At 44.5% G+C, this 21,734-nt stretch overlaps 1 protein-coding gene and 2 non-coding genes across 5 annotated transcripts; all 3 read left to right on the top strand.

The window, feature by feature from the left end:
• The first annotated feature begins 544 nt into the window (after positions 1 to 544).
• RBMX (RNA binding motif protein X-linked) lies at positions 545 to 13,099 on the top strand. Of its 3 annotated transcripts, XR_005743547.1 has the most exons (10): positions 545 to 650; positions 3,302 to 3,421; positions 3,675 to 3,781; positions 5,092 to 5,239; positions 5,527 to 5,643; positions 5,745 to 5,868; positions 6,994 to 7,116; positions 7,201 to 7,292; positions 9,781 to 9,865; positions 12,674 to 13,099. XR_005743547.1 is itself a non-coding variant. In XM_040323761.1 (9 exons), exons 2-9 carry the CDS (start codon positions 3,307 to 3,309, stop codon positions 8,110 to 8,112), a joined length of 1,125 nt encoding a protein of 374 aa, XP_040179695.1. In that variant the 5' UTR covers positions 545 to 650; positions 3,302 to 3,306; the 3' UTR covers positions 8,113 to 8,395. The 3 variants fall into 3 exon arrangements, 2 of the variants coding, with proteins under 2 accessions (XP_040179695.1, XP_040179694.1); XM_040323761.1 differs by lacking the exons at positions 9,781 to 9,865; positions 12,674 to 13,099 and adding an exon at positions 7,805 to 8,395 and having other exon boundaries at positions 7,003 to 7,116; XM_040323760.1 differs by lacking the exons at positions 9,781 to 9,865; positions 12,674 to 13,099 and adding an exon at positions 7,805 to 8,395.
• LOC120914813 lies at positions 2,989 to 3,062 on the top strand. Its single transcript, XR_005743819.1, has one exon. It is a non-coding gene; the product is annotated as a small nucleolar RNA SNORD61 (small nucleolar RNA).
• Positions 3,500 to 3,573, top strand: LOC120914812. The gene has a single exon (XR_005743818.1). It is a non-coding gene; the product is annotated as a small nucleolar RNA SNORD61 (small nucleolar RNA).
• Positions 13,100 to 21,734: the final 8,635 nt, after the last annotated feature.

Raw genomic sequence — 21,734 nt, 5'->3', positions numbered from 1 at the left:
CAATTTGAATAGAATAGATTAGAAGAGAAAGATGGTTATATTCATTATTTTTTATTAGTTGTTTTTTTTTCTAGACTATTGTATTATTTTCTATTCTATTCTTTTTTATTTTTTTGGGAAAATGGTTATATTATTTCTATTTTATCGAATTTTTTGAAACCATTGGATTGATAGGTTTACTTCCGCTTTAACTGTTTTTAGAAAGCGCCATACATTTATTTTTTAGTCTTCCAGCATTCTAGAGGTGAGTTCCTCTCGCTTTGAGGAGATTTCTTCTTGCTTCCTATCCTTCAGTGTGTCCGGAAACAGGGAAGTAAGGAGAAATCTCCCCAACAGAAAGTAAGGATAAAAGGTACATGAATTTCTATGAGTACTGGACGATTGTTTCCAAATGGTGAGCGGAACTTAGCAGATTCAACGTTATGATGATATGTGCGGCCAGGATAGCTTAGCCTTAGTCACACCAGAGCCTCCCATGGAGAACAGCGCCCCTACAGGCGCCACACATTTCTGACCCGCCGTCACCGGCGGCTGAAATACGGGCCCTCAGCCTCGTTGTGGAGACGTGACGTCAGACCTATTTAAACCAGACGCGTTCTTTGTCCGCGGTCATTTTGTTGCGCAGCGGCTCGTGAGGAGTGAGCGAAGAGGTAAGTTGGAGATATGTTAGGCCGCAGGCGTAGCTAGTCGGTTGTTTTAACGGGGTGTTGTACGGGGAAGGGCAGGGGCCATTTCAGGAGCACGTCGCGGTGTTTTACTTCAATATGGCAGAAGTCAGTCATGCCGGGCCGCGGGGAGTGAAGCGTGCGGGGGGCGGCGGCACGTAGAGGTGGGTTGTATTTGTAGGCCGCACCTGGTCCTGTATGTATTATGGGGGTTTTAGTCGGGGTGTGTGTGTGAGGGAAGGAGGGTAGGCCGCGTGCTCTCCGCGCTTCTTCCTCCGCCGCCATTTTGTGTGTGGGCTGGGAGGCTCCCTGTGCGGACACAATGGCCGCTGCCTGTGAGGGCCATGCTACACCCAGGAAGAGGACATCGTTATGGCGACTCTCCTGGGGGAACACGCAGACTGCCATTATCTTCTGTTTTTGGGAACATTTCTGTGCCTGATATTGTGGTGCACTGAGGTCGGTGGTAATGTACAGAGCTCCGGGGGTTCCCACAGACTCCGATCTGACCTATGATTGGGGAGCCGTGCCTGCTGACCAGGCCTCACACCACACTCGCCGTCTCCTGTTCGGTGTGATGTGGTGATTTGGGAGGGGAATACTTTGTTACTTTTTAAACTTGGACGTTCCCGAAATATTTGCGTTAAGCCCGATTTACATCATTGTGATTTTATAATAATTTGCGGAGCAATTCGCACGTGATTTTGTCACACAGGGCCAGTCCTTTCCCTTGATCAAAATGCCCCAACTTGTCTCTATCGCCTGGGGGAAAAAGCCCCTCTATAACCGCTTCCTATCCAAGTCTTGTACTTTACTCCTATATGTAAAAAGCATCCTTTGTTTTTAGTAGAAAATTGGTCAGAGCCCTGGAACAATTCGTGTCTGTGTGTGTCTGTATGTGTGTTTTTTATCAGACACTCTAGGGGGAAAAATGGCGATAGCTGCGACTTTTTATGTAGCAATTTTTCACATGCAAAAAGATTCATGTATTAAAAAAAACAAATGCTAACGTTTTTTGTATGTATGTTATGCTGACTAAATAAATACTGAACATGTCACGCTTGATTGCGCACACAAGTTGAATGGTTCCCAACTTTAATACTCAAATCTCCATAGGCAACGTTTTTTTATTATTATTATTTTTTAGAGTTGAAGGTCCTGAGAGAATTATTTCTCTCGTTCTCATCGATAATGCATGCGTGGTTTCAATGCCGTTTACATATGTGGGCGTGATGTACGTATGCATTCGCTTCTGCGTGCGCGGATGATGGCGTTTTGACATTTTTATTTATTTAACATTTTTTTTTTTTTTTTTTTGTGACTTTTATTCCTATTGCAAGGAATATAAACACCCCTCATAATAGGAATAGTGCGTGACAGGTCCTCTTTATGGGTTACTAAGGCCCCACAGCTCTCTTCCGGGCTAGAAACCCTGAGATTAAAAAAAAACAATCTCGGCTTTCCATCTGAGTTTATTGCAGTATTTACAGGCGTGACGTCAAAACGTTGTGCTAGAGATGACCGTGACCACCTGTTCCTCGGAAATCTGGAGGAGAGGCACGTACCCCCTATCCTCATAAGGTAGAGACTTTCAGAGCTGCTTGCTGAATAGTTCAGAGCTCTGCTAATCTATTTATAGCTTCCTCTCCAACATAACTCTGGCTGCTTTTATCATTTGTAACTTTTATCGTATGTGACGGAGAACTTGGCTGATGACAGAAGAACAGAGCAGGAGAAAGCTATGGGACGTAGTGCTTATAAAATTAATAAAGCACTGCAGATATATGCACCCAGCTCAAATTTTACGAATCAGATTTACATCCACTTTAAGCCTTTACAATAACCACTCTTACTCCGTGCAGCATGTTGGGAATCACTGTGGTGTAATGACATGCATTGCACTCTGTAATAAAGCAGTCGTGCTGCATTTTTAAATAATGCACATGTACAGAGAGCATAGAACAATTCGTTTCTGTGTGCGATTGGTAGTGCACCTGGTGTGAATAAGCCCTAAAGTTAAGCCAGTACCATGTCTGAGCCCCTCTTTCCCTGACCTAAGGTATCGGCTTTAATTTTTTCTGGTTATAGGGCACAAAGGTCTGCTGTATGTAAAATGTTACATTTCTATGCACGGACTTAGGATGCACCCCAATACAAGTGGAAGCAGTATTTGGGGAAACATGGCCATATAGTAGAAAATGAGAATCTTGTGTTGCAGTGCAAGCTACGATGAACATATGGCATTGATCAGGTTGTTGCAGTGTTGAATACAAGCTACGATGAACATATGGCATTGATCAGGTTGTTGCAGTGTTGAATACAAGCTATGATGAACATATGGCATTGATCAGGTTTCAACTGATAGAGCCTATTTGTCCTCTAAGAAGTTCTGAGCTTTAACACTGCATGCAATGTACTTTGCTTGTTCCTGAAATTAAACTATTTTAATTACATCTCCATGCACTGATTGGGATGCACCCAATACAAGGAGAAACATTTCTGCCTTTATTGGTTTGTACTAGGATGTACATTGTGTACTGTAGCCTAGTTGTGGTGGGCGGGGACTGAGTTCACTTTTGTTGTAAAAAGATGAAATTGCTTAATTGGGTTGAATAATGTTATTGCTCCAATTTCAGATCAAATGACCATGTTGGAAGCAGACCGCCCTGGAAAACTGTTCATTGGGGGCTTGAACACAGAGACTACAGAGAAGGCTTTGGAAGCTGTATTTGGCAAATATGGCCATATAGCAGAAGGTGAGACTTGTTGCACTGTTGAATACAAGCTACGATGAACATATGGCATTGATCAGGTTGTTGCACTGTTGAATACAAGCTATGATGAACATATGGCATTGATCAGGTTTCAACTGATAGAGCCTATTTGTCCTCTAAGAAGTTCTGAGCTTTAACACTGCATGCAATGTACTTTGCTCGTTCTGCTGGTTACTGAAATGGAACTATTTTATTAAATATGTGTATATAATTTTTTTTTTTTATCTCTTTGCAGTACTTTTAATGAAAGATCGTGAGACAAACAAATCCAGAGGGTTTGCCTTTGTCACATTTGAGAGTCCTGCAGATGCCAAGGATGCTGCAAGAGAATTGAATGGAAAGGTGAGTTGCATGTTTAGAACATTGGATATAATAGACGTTTGCGTCCATTGCCAAAAGGTCATAAAAGGGTCTCCTAAGTTAACGTGTGCGGACCATATGCAACTTGGTATTTTATCCTGAAAAGGGTTGCACCGATACCAGTATCGGTGCAAATGCGAGCGGGGGTTCCGCGGGATATCCTTTTTTTTTTTTTTTTTTTTTTTTTTTTTTTTTTTTTTTGCATCAATCGTCGGGGCATACCTGTACTAATGCACTGCCCGGGTGTCCCACTCCTTTAGCCCGCGTAATCGTGGAAAGGATATTTTATATTCTGATGCGATGGACGTTTTCATCTTACCTGTGGGCACTTTGAAGCCAACAGGGTGTTCTTCCGGGATACGGTGAATGCTGGCCTCCCAGCATTCACCGCTCGATCCCGCGCATGTGTAGTGTTGACAGCGAGCATCGCCGTCAACACTACACGGTTGCCATAACGCCGGCGTAACAAGCTCACGCCCCGTTGTCGCGCGATTAGCGCGCGTCTCCTGGGGAGTGTCAGGAGATGGATTGACAGGACGGGGGAGAATGGACTTGCACGCCCATTCCCCGCGGGGGATTCTGATTGACAGCCCAGGAACGGCTGCTGAAGAGGGGGTAAGCAGCGGTTAAAAAAAAAAAAATGGTTTGTTTTCTGTCAATGCCTAGCAGTTGCATTGACAGAAAGTGTCAAATTAGGGTGAACCACCACTTTAATCCGATAACTGTTGTACCGGGCCCGGTGTTTGGGCTAGGCAGCCTCACAGATCAGTGGGTGCCATTGCAAACACTGATCTCAATGTATAGCTTGGTCCACCTCTGGTCCCAGATCTGTCAGTAATCGTGTGTGTGTGTGTTTTTTTTTTTTTTTTTTTAGAAAATTGCATAATGTATGCCCTTTATAGGACCCATAAATGGGCAGGGCAGCACAGTGGTGTAGTGAGTAGCACTCTCAACTAGCAGTATAAAGGGTTGCTGGTTAGAATCCCGACCACAACACTACCTGCCTGGAGTTTGCATGTTCTCCCTGTGCCTGCGTGGGTTTCCTCCCACACTCCAAAGACATGCTGGTACGTTAATTGGCTTCCGCCTTCACTGATGTGAATGTACATTGTATATGTAAAGCGCTGCGTAAATTGACGGCGCTATAAAAGTACCTCAATAATAATACTTTGTGGTTGCCAGAAGAAAATGTACTTTAAAAAGCTCCATGGACTTCTAATCTTCTATAGCCCTTTGAAGCTGATTACAATATTGGGGGCTTGCATTTAGCTGACTTTGTTCTATCTTCACAGGCACTAGATGGAAAGCCAATCAAGGTGGAGCAAGCCACAAAGCCATCCTTTGGAGCAGGCAGTAGGCGTGGTCCACCACCTCCGCCAAGAAGTCGTGGCCCTCCAAGAGGTCTTAGAGGGTCAAGAGGAGGAGGAGGAGGCGATTATGGTATTGCTTGTAACTTTGGGTTACATTTTTTTTTTTCTATATTTCTATTTTAATATGTATAAGTATATATGCATGCTTTTTTAGACCTAGTGTATTGGAGGCATGGATTTCTTGGTCTCATACCTGACCTATGATTTCAAGTTCATGCTAAGCACCACATTGAAGTATATTAAATGGCTTATGTCTCCTAGTCCTCCCTGCTATCATTCACTTAAAACTCTTATTAGGGACAGGTGACGCTTGGCACCTATGTAGTAATTTTTTTTACTTCCTCGCAAACATGGTAGGTTCTTCAAGAGGTGGAATGTCGCTGAAAAGAGGGCCCCCACCACGCAGTGGTGGCCCTCCACCTAAAAGATCTGCCCCTTCTGGCCCTATCCGCAGCAGTGGCATGAGTGGACGAGGTAAATGGTTTGCAAGATTACATATTAAAAAAAGTATTTTGAAGTCTTTTATAAGTTGCCTCCCAATCATGTGTGGGTGTTTTTTATTTTATTTTCTGCAGCTCCACTGTCACGTGAAAGGGACGGCTATGGTGGACCACCCCGCAGAGATTCACTGCCATCACGCAGAGATGACTACATGTCACCAAGAGATGATGGTTACAGCGCAAAGGATCGTTATGATGGGTAAGACATATTTGGTAGCCTTCACAAGTCTCTAGACCAGTTTTTATTTTATTTTTTTCTTCATTAGTCAAGTAACAGCATGTAGCAGTGGCTGATAATGTACAGAAGCACTAGCTGGGCTGTGTCCATCGGCAGTGCATTGTCTGCATTGTTGTGTATTAGGGGCAAAGGGCCATACAAATGACTGCAGGAAAGGCATTAGTATAAATGTCTACCCTTCAACCACTTTAAGTCCCACCTTGAGTGTTTTGACTGATTAAGAGATATACTGTACTCCCGTCGGGTTGTAACTGCTGTGAGCTATTTGGAGAGGGGTTTATTTTCTTGGTGCTTTCCTTTTTAACCACTTTGCAACCGGCCCATAGCTGAATGACAGCTACAGGGCGGTTGCTTAACTCTGGGAGGTCATACATTGACGTCCCAGAATCGTGCCCCCTGGGGCGCACACAGGAGTGAATGTCCATGACAGTCGGGTCCAGAGGACGCCAGTTCCTCTCTCCCTTCTCTGTACCGAACGGTGCAGTGTGGGGGGAGAGCGGATGGCAGCAGCACTGTGGGCTGCATCTGTGACAATTGCAGTCACAGATCCATGCTCCGCCTACTCTGCAATAACCATTTCCCTCCTGCCCTCATGATGTCCTTGAATTTGTGCAGGGATATCTGAATGATGGGTGCAGCTACAGGCATCCATCAGATATCAGCTTTTTTTTAGCCGGCGATTCCCTACACCATAAAAACAATCGCAGCGGCTGTTCTGCCGTTTGATCGTTCTTACGGGAGGCGAGAGGGGACGTCCCCCTCCCGCCGCCCTATGGTGCTTCTACCGATTCACCGCTACGATCAAAGCCAGGATTTTTTTTTTTCTTTTAGGCTTCCCAGCCTAGAGGTGGGGTCTTATTATCCCCATATCTTGCTGTAAAGAGGACCTGTCATGCTATATTCCTATTACAAGAGATGTTTACATTCCTTGTAATGGTAATAAAAGTGATCAAAAAATGTATTTTTGTGGAAACTTGTCAAACTAAAGTAAAATGAACACTTTATTTTTTGCCCTGATAATTCCAGAAATATTTAACAAGTAACAGTGAACGCATAGTACCTAAGCAACTCTTTAATTGTCTTCAGTTATTCTAGAGATTATGGCAGCTCCAGAGATTCAAGAGATTATGCACCACCTCCACGAGATTATGCTTATCGGGATTATGGTCACTCAAGCTCTCGTGATGATTATGGATCAAGAGGTTATAGGTAGGTTTTGACTATGTATTTCGGTAAACTAGTTCAGATTCTTTGTTCTTTAATGTTGGACTAAACTTGCTGTCTTGTGTTTAGTGATCGTGATGGCTATGGGGGAGGACGTGATAGAGATTACTCCGATCATCCAAGTGGAGGAGGTTCTTACAGAGACTCTTATGAGCCCTATGGTAAGGTGTTATCTTTTTATTTAGGGTTTTGTTTTACAGGATACATGTTTCCCCCTCCTGAAGATTAATAAATAAAATAAAAATTACACAGAAAATCCTACTAGTAGACTATGTGGCAAAGTCCAGTTTTGTTCGCCCATACATGGAGTAATATTAAGTTGCACTACAGCAAGAGTCATTACAAATCAACAACAACTTTAGTATCCTCTGTTCAGGAGTCCCCCCCAAAAAAAACTATGCCAGTCAACCAAATGAAACTCCCTGGATATCATGTGGCATAATCTCCACTACAATCTAAGATACTATTCTGGAGTTCTAATTCAAACGAGATGATCGTTTTTTTTTTTTTTTAAAGTGCCTCATTCATAATTTTTTTTTATTTTTCAACCAACTAGATTGTTTAACATGCAAACCTTTCCACTAGATTCCCTAACATACAGCTGCAAATATCAAATTGAAATGTAATATGTAACTCATAGTATTGCCCTATTGCCTGACCATTGACCCTGCAGGTAACTCACGTAGTGCCCCACCCACAAGAGGGCCCCCTCCATCATATGGTGGAAGCAGTCGCTATGACGATTATGGCAGCTCTCGAGATGGCTACGGAGGCAGAGACAGTTACTCAAGCAGCAGAAATGATATGTACTCAAGTGGACGTGACAGAGTTGGCCGTCAAGATCGTGGCCTGCCCCCTCCAATGGATAGAGGCTATCCACCTCCACGTGATTCATACAGCAGCTCAAGTCGGGGTGCTCCCCGTGGTGGCGGCAGAGGCGGAAGCAGATCTGATAGAGGAGGTGGCAGAAGCAGATACTAAAAGCAAAAAAATCATTAAACATGGACCAAAGACTTTCTGTAATGAGAGTGGCGTTTGCTCTGCATTTACCACCAGCGGACTACTAAGAGGAGTTTGTTTTTGTTTTTATTTATCTTTTACTTTTTTACCTGTAAGTTCTCTCCTCCATCTATGATCATTTGAGGAAGTTAAAATGCTTAATCTTCAGATTTTGTTAGCTTTTCTCTGAAATGTACAATGTGTAGTATAAGTTGTGTATTAGTGTTGTAACTTTTTTCTAAAGTAAAGTCTCACTAAAAACAAATTTCATCTTTTATAATTCTTCCAAACATCAATATTAAATGGATGCTACAAAAAAGGAGTAGCTCGAATTCTATTTAACATGTGAGTGTGCCCATGAGACACAACAATCCCAAGTCTCCAAAACAATATATATCAAATGTTTGTGTAACGGATCATATGGTTTAAAATGCGCTAATCCTGGATGTGTACGCAACTAGCCTGCCTGCAGTTGTTGGCAAACAAGGATCCTCGCCCAAGTTATGAATTAAAAACCTGATAACTGCTGTTGACCAAAGTAGTCCATCTTTCAAAGAAAACTAGCAAACCATATGTGCTGTTACTGTTTCAATGTATTTGCAAATCTGTAGTGTCGCTTTTAAAGGAAAGAGTCTAAAGGCTAATGAAGAACCAAATGATGTCTCTGCCCAAAGACCATGGCAGCCTAAAACAAGTGAATCACTCTACTGTAAACCACCAAAATCAAGTGAAACTGCAATAAGGGTAAGCAAAGTCAACTAGTATTTTGTTTTATTTTTTCAGTCTAAGTCAAAATTGCACTGCATATTTCTCAGAGTGCACAATTCTATAAGTTTTGGAACGTAATGAAACCTGGAAAGGCACTGCTGGATAACTAGTTCAAAATATTATACTTGGATATAAGACAAAACAAACACTTAACCAGTTGTATGGAAACGATGGATACCTTGCACTTGGCAGTAGAGATGTTTCACATTAAAGGCAATCTGTCCCCAAGACAAGCATTTGGACACGCAGGAGTTCCCTATAAAAAGTAACGGGTTTCAGTCAAGTCTTTTCAATGTGTCTGGAATAATGTTGCAGTATAATGCCAAATTCAGTCTGGGTGTGTCCACTTTGAATCTAACACACAGGAACAAAGCATTGAGCTCAAAGCTCTGCAGCTTTATGCTATAGTCAGAGACTTAATAGACGCTGCCAAAATTGCTGCATACGCAGAAATGGCAACACAAATTTACAGAGGAAATGCAGTTCAGTCTGATGTACAATACTAAGAATTTCACATGTGACAGATTCACTTTAATTGAGTGAAAGTCTCTCTGGCTGACAATGTCGTCTCTAGCCTCCGGAAGTTCAAACAAACCAAAGCACACTTTATAGATGGTTAACGTTGAACAGAAGCAGCCTATTGCCACATGCACACTTGCAATGACACATACCAACTCTCAAAATAAAAAGTTAAACTGGAGACCTACAAAAGTAACTAAACTAACCATGGCAGGCAGTGACCAGTGGAAACATGCCAAAAGTCATCCCAATGTTCCTTTCCAAACAAATGCCTTCGGATGCTATAAAAATTCACAGGGTGGGGAGAATGGGTGGTGGGGATTTTTGTTTGACCATTTCCTCATGTAAATTATTTTGTTTCAGGTTGAAGTTTTCCTGCTTGTTTGAGCTGCAGGGTTATATTCTCCTTTCTAAGTGAACCCTGAAAAGGATTATTCCTCAAGATCAGGTAAGCTTCGGCATTCTATAGAACTTTGTGCTGGTCCTTTACCATTTTGAAAGCATTTTTTTTAATTGGTGTTTTTTTTTTTATTATATATATATATATTGTATTTTTTCAGATTGGTTTGTTGGCCCATAAAAGTCATACTTTTTTTTTGTGACTTCCAGCTGTGTACTGGAGTGATCAATTTTGCACTGACAGTTGCCTATGTCTCTGGTGGTAAAATTCTCCCATGAATATATACCTGAGGCAAGGTTGAACCATTATAACTTAAAGTGTGGAGCTTTTTTTTTTTTTTTTTTCCATGTACAAAGGATAATTAAGAAATGTGCATGGTCAAATACAAAAAAATGGCAACGTACAAGGGTTAGAAAATTCAAGTAAATCTTGCAATTATTAGAGGCATCAAACAAAACCAGAAGAAACTTATTTAAATCTTGTTCTTGAATAGAACCTGTATCAACCAAACTTGGAGTATTGATCTCCAGACACATTTATGCCCCATGATATCAGGTGTCAATGTCTAGGTTCCCATTTTTAAGCCTTCATAAACACTTGTGCGACTTTTCATAGAAGTTTGGACCTCACTTTCATAAGTCCATGTCTTCCAATGTTAACCATTCATATGTGACTTAAAGTTGCAGTGACTTGAAAGTAGTTCATGCACCACTGCGGTTTGACTTTCATGCAACTTGAGGGCCATGACTCCAGTGTAAACCCTCAAAGTTGCATATATTGTACAACAGGGGTTGACAAATTTGCTTGGAATCTAGGAGCCAGGTAAAAGTTAGGAGCCAGAAAACGCGCCCCGTCCCGACGAGCTTGCGCGCAGAAGCGAACACATACGTGAGCAGCGCCCGCATATGTAAACGGTGTTCAAACCACACGTGAGGTATCGCTGCGATTGGTAGAGCGAGAGCAATAATTCTAGCCCTAGTCCTCCTCTGTAACTCAAAACATGCAACCTGTAGATTTTTTTTAAACGTCGCCTATGAAGATTTTAAAGGGTAAAAGTTTGTCGGCATTCCACGAGCGGACGCAATTTTGAAGCGTGACATGTTGGGTATGAATTTACTCGGCGTAACATTATCTTTCATAATATAAAAAAAAATGGGGATAACTTTACTGGTGTCTTATTTTTTAATGAAAACAAGTGTAATTTTTTCACAAAAAAAGTGCGCTTGTAAGACCGCTGCTCAAATACGGCGTGACAGAAAGTATTGCAACGATCGCCATTTTATTCTCTAGGGTGTTAGGATAAAAAATATATATAATGTTTGGGGGTTCTAATTAGAGGGAAGAATATGGCAATGAAAATAGTGTAAAATTACATTAGAATTGCTGTTTAACTTGTAATGTTTAACTTGTAATACCAACGGCCACCACCAGATGGTGCCAGCTCACATCTGGTGGTAATAACTTGTAATACCAACGGCTCACCACCAGATGGCCCCAGCTCAAAAAAAAAAAAAAAAATTTTTTTTTTTTTTTGCCCCCTTCCAATTCAAGTCGCCAGGACCCTATTTCTAGTCGCCATGGCGACCTGGCGCCCGGGATTTGTCGAGCCCTGTTGTACAATCTAATGTTCTATTATCACTGGTCAAAGCTGAAGTCATATCAGTCGGTGTTTGACATTGCTCAAGTGTAAATGGAGACATTATGCGTGCCAGGTTAGCCTAGGTCAGGGATAAGCAATTAGCGGACCTCCAGCTGTTACAAAACTACAAGTCCCACCATGCCTCTGGGTGTCATGCTTGTGGCTGTCAGTCTTGCTATGCCTCATGGGAATTGTAGTTCTGCAACAGCTGGAGGTCCGCTAATTGCATATCCCTGGCCTAGGTGATCATTCTTTGCTTACCTTTCCAGATTTACCTGTACTAGATACCCACATCGGCTCGTACTGACAATGTCTATGAACTGTGGCTAGGGTTTGCAACAAGCTTCAGGGCCTGAATAGATTTCCAGTTCCCAGACCTCAATGTAGCTGCCAATGTTACTATCATACATCCTCTGTAGGAAAAAACTCTAACCAGGTTTAACAAAGTTAATTCAGATAAAGGTGAAATGCACGGTTGAGTTTTTTGTTTTAACACAAACGATCTGGGACCAGAAAGAAGCCTTGAACTATTTTACAGGCCATAATTATTCGATGTACCCTTGTCGCCACACATTCTCCAACATTCCTAGGAGCCCTGGGGAGTGTTGGAGATATCGGTAGGACATTTAAGGTGTGTGCGTGTGTATTTTTTTTTTTTTTTTTTTTCTTCTTCTCCCACTTCTCAAAACACAATCTGGTTCAGTAGGGCATATTTAGCCTTGTTGGAAACTTTAGGAACAGATGATAGAAATACAGAAGATACAAAAATGTAGTATTGCATAGGTCAAAAACAGAACAAGGGCAGGTAAGCCCTGTACAGCAGTATTACATTACAAGTGTTCATCCCCCCCAAAGAGGGTAGTAAACAATTAGCAGCTGCCTCTTTCGTTGCTGTTAAACAAATGTTTAGGAGTGTGTTGTTTTCAACTGCCCCTAAATGCTATCTTATCAGTACATGTAAATGGGGTTGTTTCTCACAGTTAAGTTTAGAAGGCCTGGAAAGCAAATGTGTTCAGGACGGATGATCAGGGGCATTTGAAACTCCAAATGCTGCAGCACAATGGATGGTTTTTAAACATTGGTTACTATCTGTAAAGTTAATTTGTTAACATTTTAAAATGTCCCGTGTACATGAAGCCCAAGTGTTTGTTTTCCTGGATTGTATGTAGAACATGCTTGTAAATGTTGTTTTTTTTTTTTTTTTTTTTTTCTTTCAGGTGGTTACATTTGAACGATTGGCTTTCTTCATATTTAAAAAAAAAATCACCATGAGCAGATATTGATCTAGGTGTACTTGAGCTAGATTTTTATCTAGGTGTAGGGATTCCTGGTAAGTGTTTCCCTACCTGTTGGTAAATTGTGCAGAATTCAAAGCCCATAATGCAGAATTTACTGGCACACCCCCAAAGGCACATTTTAATCATAGATCGGTTTTGGTGCCATCACCTACAGGTACAGAATTGCATCCCTTGGACTACAGTGGCAAGATCTTCCTATGACCCTGGGCTATGTTCCTGCTAGCTTGGGCTTTGGTGGTCTGCATTAAGTATCTAAAATGGAGTAGAGCCTTGCTACCATAGTGTAGTATCTGAGGTCCTAATTAAAAGATTGCTGATCTGCATAATGTAGATGAGAAACTTAAACGGTTTTATGTAGTCAAAGCTTTGGGTGAGACTTTAAATTCCTGAGATTATTTAAAGGGGGAGTTCCAGGCTTTTTTAATGGTAAAATTCAGCAGCTACAAAAAGTGTAGCTGCTGGCTTTTAATAAACATGAACTCGCCTGCTCCAGATCCAGCCAGCCGGAGCTCCGCTTTACTCCTCCGGCCGGCGTTTTCATTGTTAGTGTGGGCACCCGGCAATGACAGCTTTCAGCTTCACGGCCTGGCAATCGCGGCACTGTGATTGGCCAGGCGATCGCCTACAAAAAAAACTACGTGCCAAATGTGGCATGTAAAGGGGCAAGGAGTTGATTAAATGGAAGTTCCACTTTTGGGTGGAACTCCGCTTTAAGCATATGATCTGTCTATTAGGTCACAAACCAAACAGCAACTGCATAACTTTACAGTGTTGGCACATCGGGAAATGATTTATACTTTAACAAAGCAACTAGGGTTGTCCCGATACCACTTTTTTAGACTTTTTTTTTTCCCACGTACTCTCCGATTCTGCGAGTGGAAAATAAGGTCTGGCGAGGAGCTGGGAGGGGGGAGCACTGCCGGCGGTCGGGGTTGATCGGGAGCTGTTCTCCAGTGATCGCTCCAATGGCAGAGAGCATGGAGGAGAGCCGCAGGATTGCAGAGCGGTATATCACAACTTGCATTGAAATTTCCTCTGCTCTTCTCGCTCACACAGCCCCGCCTCCTCCTGACCCCGTGCCTGTAATAGACAGAATGCCGCTCCAATGCTGGGATGTGTTTATTACAGGCGCAGGATCAGGAGAAGGCGGGGCTGTGTGAGCAAGCAGAGGATATTTCAATGCAAGTTGTAACAGCGTGATTTACCGCTCTGCGATCCCGCGGCTTTCCTCCTCATGATCTGGCCGCAATGGGGGCACAGTGAGTCGGCAATGAGTTTATTTACACCAGGGGTGCCCAACCTTTTGAAGAGCGAGGGCCAGTTAAGCCACTTGGTAACAGGTCACGGGCCACAATGAGTGGAGCGGGTGCATACGCAGAGCTGACACATCCCACTATACTTTATTTTTTTAGCGGATGGGATTGGAGTCGGTTTGTCTGCCACTGCTTAGAGGTGAATAGAGGGCCCAATTGGTCGGACTGGCCATGTGAAAGGGGCCCAAGGCTGCTTTCACACTGAGCTGCGGTTTACCCGCACCGCAGGTGCAACACAGTGTACCTTTGGCTTTTCTGCACTTTGCAATAGACTTCTATTATATTCTGCAGGTTTGGTGCACTTTCAGAAAGCTCACCAATCTCGCCGGTAATAAAAGAAGTCTATGGCTCAGTGCAGGTAAACTGCTCTGCACCTGCAGATCAGTTTGAAAGCAGCCCAGTAACCACTGCAGAACAGAGGTGCCCATATATACTGTGTTTTAGTAATGAACAACTTTAATAACAGTATTCTATATCATCCCAGAGCAGGAGGTCGCGGGCCACATCAGAGGGCTCTGCGGGCCGGGCCACTGGTTGGGCTCCCCTCTTTTTTTTTTATTTTTTTATTATTTTTTTTTTGCACTAAGATCCAAGGTTTTTAGAGGGGAAGCCCACAGGGTTTCAAAACGTTTGGTTGTAACATTTCCAAGGAGATTTCCAGAAATATTTAGGCTCCCCAGTCCTGCAAATGCTCCTTTGCTGATTTTGCTGGAAGACAGATCAAAGGGACAATAGCTTGGTAAAAGCAGAATATAGTGAGTCTGCAATGGGGTGGGCACGGCGAGGCTGCAATGGTGGGCACGGGTGAGGCTGTGCTGAGGGGAACTGATTAAGTTCATTATTTTTGTAACGTCATTTCACAAGATAATTTCTGAGGCAGTGATTAGCGGCAGAATTGGGGGCGGAGCAGGGTTGGGTGGGGCAACTGGTGGCGAGTAACCCTTGAGGCCTGGCTAGTGGCTCAAGACTTGAAATTTTGAGCCCTGATTTATATAGTTTTATTTAAAAAAACAAACATTTTTTTTAAAAGCCATGTCGTAACAGACCTCTGACATCTCTCCCTTTAGACAAGGGACTAAGGACACAGATTCCCCAGTCAATTCCTCAGCCTCAGCACTGAAAATGAATAGACGGAGGCTCCTCTCATAAACTGAAGCATCGTAAACACAGGTTACCATGTTTCAGTTATATGAATGAACAGCCGGTGATCACTGACTGTTTTTCGGAAAAGGTAGGAGCCGGGTTTAGCGGCTCCTACCTCCACTCTCCATCATGACAGATCGGGGGGGGGGGGAGAAGCAGAACTGAGGGTGACACTGAGTGAGGACAGCAGCGCAGATGGGTGGAACTCTAGGAGGATACAGGGACAGTGATCGGTGCGGCTTTGGGGAGAGTTGCAAGCACCAATCACAGCTGTATAGATTTCACTAAAGCAGCCCCCCCAAATTTGTGCCAAGCAGGGGCATTAGTGTAGCTGATGTGGATTTGTGTTTTGACGCCATCTGCTGGTTTAAGTCTCGCTTGGTAGACCTGAGGCCCATAGTATGTAGTTAATAAGGATACTTTCTGCCCTAGTTCTGTTTACATTGCTGTCAGATGTAATGGTATTTGGATGTCCACATTAGTGGTGTAATAAACCAGAACATCCAGGTTGTAAAATACTGTCTGCATCCAGGAATTGTGCATCGGCCTGGATGTGAAAGCTTCAGTGGAGTCCAGGGGAGATATCAAGTGTTCTCTGGGTTCCTCAAAATTCTTATTTCCCTGTTTTGAATTGGGTTAGCAGTCATTATTATTTTTTACTTGACACATTAAGAGGTTTTACACTTATTGTGTTTAAATTGCTTACAGACATTGTCTCGAAGACTTGTACACATTCCATCTAGCTGGCCGTGCATGCACTTTAAATTTTATTCCACCTCCTGTCCAAATTCGCTCCAATTTAAAACTATTATATATAAAAAAAAGGTGATGGGCTTAATATGCTTGCATCCAATCGGCTGCAGGAACTATTTGTATATTTTGACAGCTGGCAGGGCTGGCTTTCAAAATGTAAGTAGTTGCATGTCCATCCGTGCCGTGTAGTTTTGAATGCCGCATTTGTGACATTTTTACTTGTGTTGAAAATCTATCCGGCAAGGATGCTTAACTTTTTTAACTGCGCAATCATTCAAACCACTTGCTTGCTGGGCACATATACCCCCCTCCTGCCCAGGTGAAATTTCAGCTTCCGGCACTGCGTCGCTTTAACTAACAATTGCGCGGTCGTGCGACGTGGCTCCCAAACAAAATTGACGTCCTTTTTTCCCCACAAATAGAGCTTTCTTTTGGTGGTATTTGATCGCCTGTGCGGTTTTTATTTTTTGCGCTATAAACAAAAAAGAGCGACAATTTGAGAAAAAATACAATATTTTTTTACTTGTTGCTATGATAAATATCCCAATTTAAAAAAAAAAACACTTTTTTTTTTTTTCTCAGTTTAGGCCGATACGTATTCTTCTACATATTTTTGGTTAAAAAAAATGCAATAAGCGACTGGTTTAAGCAAAAGTTATAGCGCCCACAAAATAGGGGACAGAATTTTTTTTTTCTAGAAATGGCGGCGATCTGCCTTTTTTTTTTTTATTGGGACTGCGACGTTATGGCAGACACTTTTGACACATTTTTGGCGCCATTCACATTTATACTGCGATCAGTGCTATAAATATGCACTAATTACAGTAGAAATGTGACTGGCATGGAAGGGGTTAAATGTATCCCTGCATTGTGTTATAACTGTAGGTGGAGGGGGGGGGGTAACCGATCTGTGTCCCTATGTACAAGGGACACAGATCGGTCTCCTCTCCAGAGACAGCACCGCTGTCTCTGTGTAAAACGGCAATGAGAGATGATCTCATATGTTTACATATGAGATCATCTCTCATTGGCCGCACAGATCGCAAACGGCCACTCTGATTGGCCGTTCGCAGCGATCTGTAATTGGCTGTGTCCAAGGCCAACACGGTTTCCCCGCTGCGCGCTCTGGAGCGCACGCGGGGAACGCCCAAAGGGGCGGACGTCTGTTGACGTCCTGTTGGATTTTGGGATCCGCGCTGTAGCCGTCATTCGACTATAGCGTGGGTCCCAGGAGGTTAAAGTAGGAAAATGCCCATACTGCATGAGTCTTTACACCCTATTGGACAGAATATCTGCATTTGTCAAGGTAAGAGGTTGGTAGTAAAAGTTCACAATATTGTGGCCCCCAGTAGCTTGGTATCCTAACTTTGCTCACTCCTTGACCATGTTGATCTTGCAGGCCTAAAGAGGTTGTATGTTGGTAAGTGTTGATGTTTAAAACGGGCCATATAGTATAATTCGCAAGCTGTTTGCAATGAGTGGAAGATTCGGCCAAAAAAAGCTTGGATTTGTCAGTGGAATGTAAACATTTTTTTTTTTTTAAATTTGCTTTAATAAAACGGTTTCAAATTATTATGGCTTGTTTTCCCTTTGTTGGCTGAAGTTAACTGTAAATGTAACATTTTATAATATTTTGTATGTCCTCTAACTCAAAACGGTTAAGCCAGGGTACTTAAGCACTCTGGGGTGCTGTGGCCGACCTGGGTGATTTTGTTGGTTCCTGTGATTCAAGAGGGCGAGAGTATAACTTCAACGTCCTGGTTTCCCCCTGACTTTTTCTGCACCTGATGGGGAGGTACAGGTCAGCAGGGGGTCCTGTGCTACTCAAGAGTTTAGACGAGTGTCTCCCTGTACAGGAGGTGGTGGGTGGGACTTGGGTTGTGGGCACCAACAACCCCAAAAATATTACACAGGTGGCTGATAAAGCAGCCAGGGAGGGAAGAATGGGGAATTGGCACTGTAAGCTTCCCTTCAGCTACAGTGGTGGGGTAAGTGGAAGATGGAGAGGGGCTTCTCCAGCAAGAATTCCAAACTTCTGCTCGCTGACTGACACCAATCGCTCACACTGTACTTGCGGTCTCAGTGCAGATCATGGGTAAAGCTAGCTGAACACATGCGTTGGAAGGTACTGTTCCACATATAGTGCAGACGGTGAGAGATGTCATTCTTTGGTTACATTGCTGTAGAGCAGCTTTGTATGTAAGGCGGAGCAGCAGCATTGTGGGAACTGAGCCACTGCACTACTGACTCCTTTGTGGTGTGGCCTGGTGTTGGCGATCTCTGCTCTCCCAGGCAGGTTTACATATCGCCACTGTGGCTCTGGAGCGAATTGCACAGGGGTCTTTGACGTCTGAATTGAGCCAAAAGATTGGATGTGAATGGGGGATGCACACTACACCTGCTTTGAGCCGCATGCGAAGATGGTGTGAACCAAGCCTTTATTTGCAGTACAAATAGGTGCCATACCTCCCCACAATTGGCAACTTACACAGGACAAACGTGTCCCATAATTGCCTCCTGGGCCAATCCGATGCTCTTAAAATGACCCTTGCATCACCTCTGTCATCCACTGTGGTGGGCCCCTGGCTGCTGGAGACCCCTTTTTATGTTATTCTCTGGCCCTTAGTTCACTGCCCAAACTGGTTGCTAGCAACATCATGAAGAGGCAGAGGCCCCAGCATTTACAGTGGAGTGCACTTGTTGAGCTGGGGGTTCTAGGTACAGGGATCATTTTCAGCAGCTACAAAAGGATTCGTTCTCCTGTATGCTGCCCCTCCTATCCAGCCTAGCACTAGCTGTAGAGGCAAATGGTCATCCGTACCTAGAACTACCAGTTCCGGAGTCTCCCCTCCCATCATACTGCCCTCCACTACCCCTCTCTCCCAATCATAGCTCATCCCAGAACTCTATGTAATGCACTCAAAAACACTGCATTTTATCTAAATCAGGGGTCTCAAACTGGCGGCCCTCCAGCTGTTGTGAAACTACAAGTCCCATGAGGCATTGCAAGGCTGACAGTTACAAGCATGACTCCCACAGGCAGAGAAGCATGATGGGGCTTGTTTTGCAACAGCTGGAGGGCTGCCAGTTTGAGACCCCTGATCTAAATGGAATGTGCTGGGGTTTGTATGTATCTGAGACTTGCTTGTGGATCAATAAAAGCATATTTCTCTTGTTCATGGGTGGACACGGCTCCTTTATTCTTGACAGTAGGGTTATATGCTGTGTATCGGGAGAGGACTAGGCAGACATGTTGCATGTTTTTTTTTTTTTTTAACAGCAAAGCTGAACAGAATTGCCCAGGGGGCGGTCTCTCTGGCTATAACCTCCTCACCCTGCAGTCAGCAGCTCAGGGTTTTTTTTTTTCCCTTCTGCCTAGCATAGGAAAAGGACCTGGCTCCCTAGGGGCCCATTGGTCCTGGAGAACTTTAATTTTTTCTTTCTACTTTTGATCCTGAAATCTATCAATTGCAGACTGGATAATATAGATCTTTGTCTCCCTAGTCCGGCCATCGAGCGTGAGCAGACCTTTAGCTACGCGCTGGGTCAGCTACGACATACCCCATTGCTCCAGTGGTGGCTGGTGAGCTGTGCTCTGGGGCACACATGACCAGGCTACTGTTGTCACAGTGGGCCATGGCTGACAGCCGCTCAGTACTGCTCGGTGATGGGTCTGTCAGGAACGTGTCCAGCAGTCCCCGTGGCATGTGTAAGTAAGGTTCCTCCTGTCTCGGCAGAATTGAGCAGCTGGGCATTTCTGGGATGGTCGCTTAGGGGGTCTCTCGCCCTCCCAGTCCCTTCCCTCCTCCCCATGCATTTGCTGGGCCTGCTGTGTACCTAACCAAGGGGGGCTCTGGGTCCTGGCTGGGCGGTGTGTCCGGGTCTGCCATGTGGGGGGCCTTTGCTCAGAGGCTTAGCGTTTTCACTGCCTTTTCATTTAGAACTATGCGCCATTTTCCTATAGCTGCGATGATCCTAATACAGCTGGCGGCCATTTTCTTGTAGCTCACGGTTTGTTCCCCCCCCCCCCCCCCTGAAGTGGCCATCTTGTAGCTCTAGCATTGGTTTTGGCCTCTTGCTCTGGAATTGTCATTCTGAACGGCACAGATCACCTCAGACGCACACTGCAGGAGCTATAGCGGACCGCAGTGCCTGGGTCATGGTGGTGATTCCTCTGGGGAGCCCCTTGGTCTGTAGCAGCAAGCAGAGTGGGCTCTTGTGTACCTTGATTTTAGGCCCTGAATAGGTCAGCATGGCGTTGGAAGCTGGCGCTTCTTCCCAAGACATTCCCGTGATGGCAACTGGTGCCCCTGAATCTACGGTACCTGTGGACGCTTTGTCAGCGGTCCTGGAATCTTTTGTTGCCGGGGTGGAAGTGGTGTGTGGACGTAAGGGGGGTAAAAAGCGCCCCCCCCATCTTCTGGGCAAAGCTCCTGATTCAAACTTGGGCCTGGCTGTGACACAGGGCCCCTGTTCTGAAATGTCATAAATTCGGACAGTGAGGAAGACTGTGTCTGGGTCAGCACAGGAGAAGGTGCTTGTTGGAGCACTTATCACCGAAGTTCGGGAAACCCTCAAGCTGGAGGATATGGCCGGGGCATCTATTGAGGCGTCGGTCCCTTTTGGGTCCCACAAGCCGACCTGCACGGCTAAGGTGTTTCCCTACGTAACTTATCTTGGTAAGTTTATAGACCGAATCGGAACGACCGCAGAGGACCTTGGCGGTCCGTTGCTCCCCCTGGTTGTGGCCCCCCCCCCCCCCCGATATCCAGGTTGAACAAGATGACCACGATTCTGGCATTTAAGGATCCTGCTGATGGGAGGTCCAATCCTGGACCTCATGGCCCTCAACACCTTTGTGAAAGTACGAAGGTTCAGGATGAAATCAGTTTGCTGCACTCAATCCGGGGGATTTTCTGATGTCCTTGGACATCAAGGACATATACTTGCATGTCCCTATAATGTCAGGCATCAGAAATTTCTGCGAGTTGCAGTCAGGGTCGACTGCTACCAATTTTTAGATCTCCCCTTTGGCCTGGTGTTGGCACCAAGGTGCTTTCCCAGATTCTGGCGTTGCTGGGACAGCGAGCAATCGATATTGTGGGCTACCTGGACGACCTCCTGCTCAGAGCCACTTCAGACTCAGAGGAGGATGTCTCAATTGCCAGTCAGACCCTTCAAGAGTTTGGTTGGGTACTGAACCTCCAGAAATCGGTGTTGGTGCTGACTCAGCACCTGGAATACCTGGGCTTAATTCTGGATTCCTCGGAGGCAAGAATTTTCCTCCCCTTGGAGAAGTTGCAGACTCTTTGGACTGCTGTGAAGCTGTTGGCATCCCGCAGGTGGTCGATGCTGCGCTTCTGCATGTGGGTCTCATGGTGGCCACCTTTTTTGAGGCAGTACCATATGCTCAATTCCACACTAGAGTCTTGAAAAGGGAGATCCTGTCCAAATGGGACAAAATACTCCGTTGTCCCTGGGTTGTTAAATCCGAGTGAGTCAGCTAGTCAGGGCTTCCGTAGTCTGGTGGCTGAGATCTCTGGCCCTTCAGTCTGCGAAGTCGTTTCTCCCCTTTCGCTGGATGGTGATCACGCCAGCCTGACCGGTTGGGGCGTTCATTCGACACAGGGTCGCTGGACGCAGGAAAAATCCCGCCTGCCGATCAATGTGCTGGAACTTCGGGCGATCAGGCTGTGCCTCTCTACATGGTCACAGAGGCTTCAAGGACATCCAGTCTGACAACGCCACGGTGGTGGTGTATGTAAACAATC

Source organism: Rana temporaria, chromosome 9 (genome assembly GCF_905171775.1).
Source record: "Rana temporaria chromosome 9, aRanTem1.1, whole genome shotgun sequence".
Taxonomy (NCBI): Eukaryota; Metazoa; Chordata; class Amphibia; order Anura; family Ranidae; genus Rana; species Rana temporaria.
Note: the sequence above shows the minus strand (reverse complement) of the source record. Positions and strands in the feature narration are given on the sequence as shown.